The 9,216-nt window shown below is 35.0% G+C and overlaps 1 protein-coding gene across 1 annotated transcript in view; it reads left to right on the top strand.

The window, feature by feature from the left end:
* The first annotated feature begins 1,788 nt into the window (after positions 1 to 1,788).
* Positions 1,789 to 9,216, top strand: part of svilb (supervillin b) — a 90,572-nt gene continuing 83,144 nt past the window's right edge. Inside the window, 1 exon segment of the mRNA XM_056469666.1 lies at positions 1,789 to 1,970. Within this exon segment, the coding sequence (XP_056325641.1) occupies positions 1,913 to 1,970 (58 nt within the window). The 5' untranslated portion in view covers positions 1,789 to 1,912.

Below are 9,216 nucleotides of genomic sequence, written 5' to 3'. Positions count from 1 at the left end.
GTTTACAAGCCCTGTATTTAATAAATGAGAATAAATGATGAGGTAATTTTCAGTATCCCTTTAAATGATTAAGTGACAGACACGTCTCCTGCCAGCAGGGGATAACTGCTCAGCAGTAACCAGCTAAAACTTAACCTCTTTGAAAACAGCAAAAGTAGATCCCAGATAATCCACAAAAAGTTCCGGCACATAATTAGCTGTTGGCTTAAAGGTGTAGTATGTAAGTTTGACACCCAGTGGTTGAACTAGGTATTGCACCCCTGGTTCAAAACACGCAAAAGCAGGTTGCCAGATTGACGACCCCAATAAATCAAAAATGATTTAAATCCTGTTTTAATTAAAAGCAACGGCATGCAATAGAAGGAATATTTTCCAAAAGTCTTTGTCCTAACCAACACCTGAAATTTATATTTTGGAAATGGCTTTTTTTTTTTTGCAACTGAACCGCAGGAAACTGACAATGATCACCTCAGGTACACCTCATGTGCTTTATTCAGTGTTAAATGCTAATAATGTGAGTTTGAATGCCATTTTACATGACATTTATTGCCATACTACTGAAAGCAGCAGCAGATAAGTTCACCTCAGATCTTGAAAATAAAATAAACCGTTTGAAATTGAACTGTGACTCAGAGCAAGCCAACACATATCAGTGATTCAGCATGTACATTTAATAATTTTTAAAGAGCATTACTTAGTTTAATTTAATTAAATAGATTTTAAACCTTACCATTTTGTTGGAGTGCAGTGAGTGCACTATTCTGTGCTTCTGAATGGCTGTTTTTAAAAATCTGTTGTGTTTCGTCTGGTGCAAACAGCCAAATTCCTTATCACTGCAAATCTCATCATGTAGTGTGTTTTTAGGACACAGGTTTACAATGTAACCTGCTCACCTGATGTTTACGTTTGTAATATTTATATTATTTGCTAATTAATAACTACCTCATGTGGAACTCTGAATCTGCCTCTCATTTCGGAGTCTGCTACTGTCCACCGGAGGTCACATTTCAGTCAAAGACACATACTTTGAGAGCCTTTCTGACTGAATGAATGAAATACGTGGTTTTCCACAAAGGCAACTAAGGTGCCGAAAACAAACTCGGGGGGCCAAAACAAAGACATTCCGGCACGGAACGCCCATTTTCATAGCACAATATCTGGCTTCAGCATTGTTTTTCAGAGACACAAGAATGTTCACTTAGCATTCCTAAATAGTTTCCTCAATATCTACAAACATGCTATTTTCTGCTTTAGAAGAGTCAAACACTTACTTACAGCACCTTTAAGGAGAAACTCCTAAGATTGACTTATTGTTTTTAATAGATATTTGCACTAGAAACAAGACAACTCTAAGCAGGAAAAGGTTTTTGGCAGCAGCAGTTTTGAATTTGATTAAAGATTTCCTCTAATTTGGCTTGTTGTTTTTGAGACATTGAGAAGACTTGTCAGACATAATTAAAGACTCCACCTTTGCATCACCGAGTATTTGCGACTCCTAGATTGCTGACGCGTGTGTGAGTGTGTGTAAATGTAGCAGTGTCCGTGTCATAAGTCCAGGAATCCACCGTGCTCCCGCAATCCACTTTTATCATCCAGGCTAATTTCTGCCTGTAATCAGATTACTGCTGTGAGCTGCCTTAGCACCTCTCTCTCTCTCTCTCTCTCTCTCTCTCTCTCTCTCTCTCTCTCTCTCTATCTCTCTCTCTCTCCCCCGCTCTCTCTCTTTCTCTCTGTGTTTGCTTTAGTCCTCCAGTTTTGCCGGAGTGCATTTCCATCAGCTCGAGTCTGTCCATTGCAGTCCCTCTCTCTCTCTCTCTTGCTCTCTTTTTTTCCATCTGTCTGAGCCTGTGATCAGGTCTGTCTGTCTTTTCTTTTGTTTTCCTCCGTTTTTTTCTTTCCTTTTCATTCCAACATGTTCCATAACCCGTGGATTACGAACTATCTTAACCATGTCACGCAGTGTGGTCAAGGTAAGTCTGTTGTTATTGGGAATAATTTGATTTAAACATGTTACTGGGATGTTGATTTGAAACATTTTAAATAACAACAAGGATGTTGCTGTTTTATTTGCAAATACGTGGATTTGTGTGGTCATGAAGTTAGTTTACACTGTAAAAATGTCCTTAAATTAGCTGTTTTAGTTATTGTTGTGATTTTATGTTTTTCATTTTATATATATTAATATTTTCCCATTTTATTTATGCTTTTAAAATTGCATTATGGGACCTTTATCTTTCCTCCAAAATCTTGAAAAGTTCGAAAAAGTGGCTTTTATTAACCTTTTTAATAGTTTAAAGTGATCAATTGTCTGTGTTGGTATAGTATATTACGCTACAAAAACTTTGTAATAAACTGACAGTGCATTTTATGCTGTTTTACAGACTTATTTCTTTTATATTATTTCTTATACTTATTTCAGACTACTAAAATGTCAATAAAAGTTGCTTTGTTAAACTGTAGAGTTGAATTTTCAACATCAAAAGTCGACAGAGCAGACAGAGCAGAGATCATAATGCAATTCACAACTGTAAATAAATGGAAAACATTTGTGAAACTGTTAATTTGCAGTGTAGTTTTTAAAGTTAAAGGGACAGTTCACCCAAATTTTTAATTCTGTTGTTATTTACTCACCCTTGATTTATTCCAAACCAGTTTGAGGTTTTTTTAAGAATATTTTTTGATGAAAGCTTTAAATATTTAAGCATTGACTTCGATACACTGTAAAACCCAAAAAGTTAAGGTAAGTCAAACCATTTGTGGAAACCGATTGCAACAAACCATTTACTGTAAGTTCAAAAACTAATCTTGATGAGTACTGGGAACTTAATCCAGTTGAGTAAACGAAGCATTTTGAGCAAAGTAAAATCTGATAAATGAAGAGAACTTAAACCAACTGAGTACTGTAAAACCCAAAAAGTTAAGGCAACTCAAACTGTTTAAGGAAACCGATTGCAACAAACCATTTAAGTTCAAAAACGAATCCTAATAGTACTGTGAACTAACTCCATTTAAGTTGAAGTGATGAGGTATTTAATTAACTCATTACCTTCAACGCTGACTTCAAAACTCTTTTCAAATGAGTGGAATTAACTTTCAGTAAATTTTGAGTTAACTACACTCATTTCATTTGATAAAGTTAACTGTTGGGTTTTACAGTGTTGTATTTATTTTTTCTACTATGAAAGTCAATGGTTACATGTTTCCAACATTATTCAAAATATCTTCTTTTGTGTTCAACAGAAGAAAACAAAACTTATTTGAGTAAATAACCGAATTTTCATTGTGTTCTTTAAATGGTTGTTGCTTTACTTTTGTTCTACTGAGTAAATTGATTATTTATTCAATTGATTAAGCAATCAGATGAATTCCTGTGCTGCGCTTTAAAATTGTGTTGAACTGCAGAAGCGATAAGCTATAGATCTGCCGGGATGATTTGACCATTTTGAGATTGTCCGCATCAGCTCATGTCTGTTGCCAAATGGACCAAAGTGGAGATTCTGTCTGGAGTCACTTTAGAAAACATGCTGGCAGCTTTGTCAGTGGGAATTTGCAAATAGACATTGATATTTTGTTGAAATATTGTGTTAAATTGAAAAGTGCTTGAAGTTAAACATCGCTGCTGTTGTGTAGTAACATTTCTCTGCTTGTTTTTTGTTATAGACCATTTTGAGGGATGCAAACAAAAACAATGGTCCCAACATATTTCCTGTTTTAGATTTTTAATTTCTGTAGATTCCGAGAATCCAAAAAGAGCCACATATTGATAAATAATATTATGATAGCTGTTTTAACAGTAAGTTATGATTGAATTGCCTCTTGTTACAAATATGAAATAGTTTGATAACAAGCAGTAAATGTTCATGGGCCAATGACATGACCACATTCAAATGGTCTATATTATATATAGGAGCAGTTCATTACAAATGTCAACCTTTCCATGAAAAAAAAAAAGTTTTTACCAAGATAGAGAAAACATTTCAAAATTTTTTGCATGTCAGCAAGTATTTTACAGTACTTTAAAAATACTCAAAAAAAGTCTATCAATGTTTTCAAACAATTATATTTGATTCACCAAAGTCACACAAGTGGCAATTTCACATCTGTCACTTCCATAGCAGAGAGATCTCACATCCATAAGGAAGCTTTTCCCTCATAAATGCAAAAGTAAAATAAAATCAATCATTTTTGTTCTATTGAGAGACAACTTTTATCCTTTTGATTAGCATCGTTTCTTTTGCGTTGTGCTGTTTAATTCACAGAATTTCTACAATGTATGTTGTATAGTGTAAACTCGCTAACTTTTTTGGTCACATCTATAACGCATGTTTGTTTTCCTCATTTAAAATATATAAAATGTTACCAGATTGATATATTTCTGATCCCATAACTCTGTGGCTAATTGTTTTAGAAAACATAAACCGATGTTTCAATATAATGTTAACATGTACTTTCTATGTGAAATTATGTTTTGAGTTTTTACTGCAAATGTCACATCCATAACGCTGGAATTGCTCATAGTGCATTGTCCTGTGTAATCAATATATTGCAAATAATAATATACAAAATCGTCCAGCCTATTCTTTAGAGAATAGTTTCAGCTTCTATTATTGAAGAAATAAAATAAGATCAACATTGAACACGTTATTGTTATTTGAAGCTAGGCATGTGCCGGTATCACATTTTCATGCTGCGATTAATTGATTGAGCTTTTATCACGGTATACGGTATTATCACGATATTGTAATTTTACTAGAGAAACAGGTAAAAAAACACAAAAAAACTTCAGTTTCGTCAACTTAGTAACTTTAATAACTTTTTAATTAACTAAAAGTACTTCAAACATTTAAATACAAATAAATATAAATAAAACAATACACAATATAAAAGTAAACTTGAGCAATTATATCAAAGTGAATGTGCAAAGGGAAACCGTCTTCGATCAGCAATCGTGGAATGAACTGCCAACTATTCCAGCATGTTTTATGCAGCAGATGCCTTTCCAGCCACAACCCAATATTGGAAATCACCCATACACACTCATTCACACACACTCATACACTACAGTCAATTTAGCTTATTCAATACACTATTCACTCAGCCTATATTCAATAATAAACATAACAAAAACTGCCTGCTAATGCATGGGTAAATCTTCAAAGGGAACAGTGTTACATTTTAACCTCTTTCACCTCATCCTGCTTGCTGTTTCACTATCTAAACAATGAAAACGTAATATAAGTCAAATTTGTTTCATTTTGATATTTGATTTACACTGTCTCTTTTGCAGAATATCAGTTTTAATAACCAATAATGGCCATTATAACAGTATAACGTACATTAAATTTAAACGATAAAGGTAAGCAATCAGTCAATGTGCAGAATCAGTGTATGTGGTTACATAAATTAATATATTAGCTTATCTTTGCACTCAGCCAAAACAGTTAACTGAGAACAAGTGATTCAAAAGACATAAGAATTGTTAGATAGAGACAACAAGATGAATTCAATATCACGTTTAACAACTATAGTGAGATGAGATCATCCAGCAGATGAACTGTCTGACATGCACTATACTCAGTCTCACCTGGGGTTTATCCTTACCCGCTGAACTAGTGGCTGCAGCTCTGGGCAGAGAGTGTGTGGTCACTTGATTTGCGTTTTTAGCCGTGTACTAGAATGAACAGAGAACTTTTCAGAATCGCTAAATGAAACGCCGGTGTATTTCCCGCGATTTCTCTGCGCCTCCCTTGCGTTTCTTCTCTTTGACTCTCGACTATTTTGACAAATACACACAGACGACGCACGCTCACACGGAGTCCAAAATAGGAGTTTGTGATTGGGCCAGCCCAATGTCAATACCGAAAAGAGCCAATGGGCTGCACAGTGTCACATGGGCCGGCCCGGTCTGTCTGTCCGGGAAAAAAAGCATCTACTTTCAGAGAGTCACAGATCACAGCAGCGTCAATCAATAAGGCAGAAAAAAACGATAGGCTGCTAAGCCTTTTATGGGCCGATCAAATCATAAGACGATGATCAGCCCGGCCCAAAAGTACGTCGGCCCACCGGGAAAGTGCCCGGTCTGCCAGATGGCAAGTCCGCCCCTGCGTGTGAGGATTATAGCGCGGTGGCAGCGGCGCCGCGCACACAGGGCTTCTACATGTGGGGATTGTTTACATCAGAGTGCGCATCAGTTCTGCGCAGCATATACGCAGTGTTTCTTCAAGCGGTTGATGGAAAATAAGCTAAGGCGCGTTCTAAGAATATAAATTCGGATCTAATATTTTTCACGGTATTTTGAAGTGCCCGCGATAACAATATCGTGCATATTCATTACCGTGATTTATCGCATTACCGAATACCGGCACAAGCCTATTTGAAGCTTGATGAAGAAAAGCTCAAACAAAGAGAATATACTGTAAATGAATCGAAACATTGCATAATGGATATCCATATCCAAGCCAAAACTGCAAACCTGTGTTTTAAATAAATAATATCTATTCTTATATTTTTATTTGGCTTATTTGAGGTTAATCAGGCTGTTTTTTTCTTTATTTATTTTAAGTCCTTTTTTATTTTTTAGTCTTGTCTAAATATTATGTGAATTATTTTTTGTCATTAGTGTCTGACATCCAGGAGTTTATTTATTTATTTATTTATTTACTTACTTACTTACTTACTTACTTACTTACTTACTTACTTACTTACTTACTTACTTACTTATTTATTTACTTATTTATTTATCAATGCAACAAACTATGTCTGCATGTAACACATAAAAACTTTGCATTGCAACTTTTTTTTTCTCTGCAATATATATTCCAATATAAATACAATTTCACCAGATGACTTAAATAGCTCTAGTTGCAGTCGTTACTTTAGATTAATTGGGATGATTTTGTAAGGGAGTGAAATATAAATTAGTGTTGGGCGATGTCGACCAATTTGGCAACCTACGACATCTAATGTGAAACATCGCGATGGACGATGGCATCATCGTCGTAGGTGGCGGTGGATTAATTATTTATGAATAATTGATTATTTAATAACAAATTAATTATTTGTAGCCTACCGTTTAAACCTCCTGAACTGCATGGTCTTTGTTTTACCCATAACCAAATCATAAATAAATAAAGTTACACACAAATGACCACCTGGCAATCACTTTATCCGCGGGTCTTTGGCATGAATAGCCAGAGTGATCTGTGTCGTTATAATAGCATAGACAAACTTAGTAAAAAAAAACTTAAAAACAATAAAGAAATATAAAAAACTTGGTAAAAAAGTGCACAATCAACAGGAACCAGCCAACAGCATCTGAGGTTTTCGCAAAAATGACTAAGTACAAGCGTTAAAGATTGAAGCAGTGTACTGATGCCGTGACACGTTACCTGATAGATTCAAAAGGCTGAAGAGTCGTTAGATAGAGACAAGATTAATTATATATCACGTTTAATAACTATAGTGAGATTCGATCCAGCGGTACATCCTTGATAAACTGTCCGACGTCTATCGACTCAACCCTAATATAAATATCCTTATAGGTAATTTATTTATATACATATAAGAAACAAACTACGGTCATAAATAAACACAATGGAGTGAACATTCATGTACAATAAACCGTGTTTATGGTTTTTCTGGAGAGAGTCTAACAGTATTCAGGTACAGAAACTGAATACTCAAACGTAAAACACACTGCATAGTCTTCATCATACAAGTAATTCAATAAAAATAATCTTTATTGAACTTCTTTATGCAAAACTAAAATGCTTTGAACTCAGGTTTGAACTCAAAATACTCAGGTAGTCACAGACCTTAAAAACACATGCAGATGATAAACTTTCATTCTATTATGGTTCAATTTTGCAGCATCTAAACAAATCTTGTGTGTTTTGACCTGTGGTTTCTGGTCATCTATTATCCCAACTCAACATTGCATATCTGGCGATGTGAATATTGCAGACACACACTGGGATATCGATGCTCAAGCGATATATTTTGCAGCCATAGTAAAAACCGTTCTTCCATTGATGGATACTACATTAAAAAAATAGTATCATTTCCTCATCCTCCTCTTGTTCAAACCTGTTTTGAGTTTCTTTCCTCTTGTTAAAAGAAGTTATAATGAGGAATATTGGGGGGAAAAAAGCCATTGACTTCAACGTAATCTTTTTAGTCTTATTATTGAAGTCAGTGGCTGTTGTCTTTGCAACATTATTCAGAATATCTTGATTGTGTTAAACGGAAAAAAGAAAGAAATGTTTTGAATCACTTGAGTGTGAGCGAATGGTGAGGAATTTGACATTTTTGGGTGAACTGTTCCTTTAAGTACAGGAATAACTTTTTAAAATATATGAAATAGATTAGGGCTGCACAATATATCTTTTTGGCATCGATATGGCAAGGCAAGTTTATTTATATAGCACATTTCATAGTTGGCAATTCAAAGTGCTTTACATAAACAGGAATAAAAGAAACAAGTATAAGAACATAAAAACAAACCGTATAAAAACTGATTCAAATGTGTTAAAACAGCTTATAAAAGAATGAAAAAGAAGAGAAAAACTTAATTGTGCGATCTGTCGGACGTAGCACAGTGCTCATTTAGTAAAGGTAAACAGATGTGTTTTCAGTCTTGATTTGAACGTGCCTAATGTTGGAGCACATCTGATCATTTCTGGAAGCTGATTCAAGCAGCGAGGGGTGTAGGAACTGAAAGCCGATTCACCCTTCTTTGACTGAACTCTTGAACTTTCTCATTTATTTCATCATAAAAATCTGAGTGATCTGTTAGGTTTGTATTTAGTGAGAATATCTGTAATGTATTGAGGTCCTAGGCCATTTACTGATTTATAGACAAGTGATAATACTTTAAAATCTATTCTGAATGTAACTGGGAGCCAGTGTAAAGACCTGAGGACAGGTGTGATGTGCTCTGATTTTCTGGTTCTGGTCAGAATCCTGGCAGCAGCGTGATGGATGAGCTGCATCTGACTTTTTGGGAAGGCCAGTGAGGTGTCCGTTACAGTAATCCACCCTACTGCTGATAAAAGCATGAACAAGTTTCTGAAATCCTCACTGGAAACAAGGTGTCTAATTCTTGCATTGTTTTGAGATGATAGTATGCTGATTTACTAACTGCTATTGAAACTCAGATCTGACTCCAGAGTAACACCAAGATTCTTGATCTTATTTTTTGTTGTTTGACCCTTAGAG

The sequence above is a fragment of the Danio aesculapii genome, chromosome 2, assembly GCF_903798145.1.
Source record: "Danio aesculapii chromosome 2, fDanAes4.1, whole genome shotgun sequence".
Classification (NCBI taxonomy): Eukaryota; Metazoa; Chordata; class Actinopteri; order Cypriniformes; family Danionidae; genus Danio; species Danio aesculapii.
Note: the sequence above shows the minus strand (reverse complement) of the source record. Positions and strands in the feature narration are given on the sequence as shown.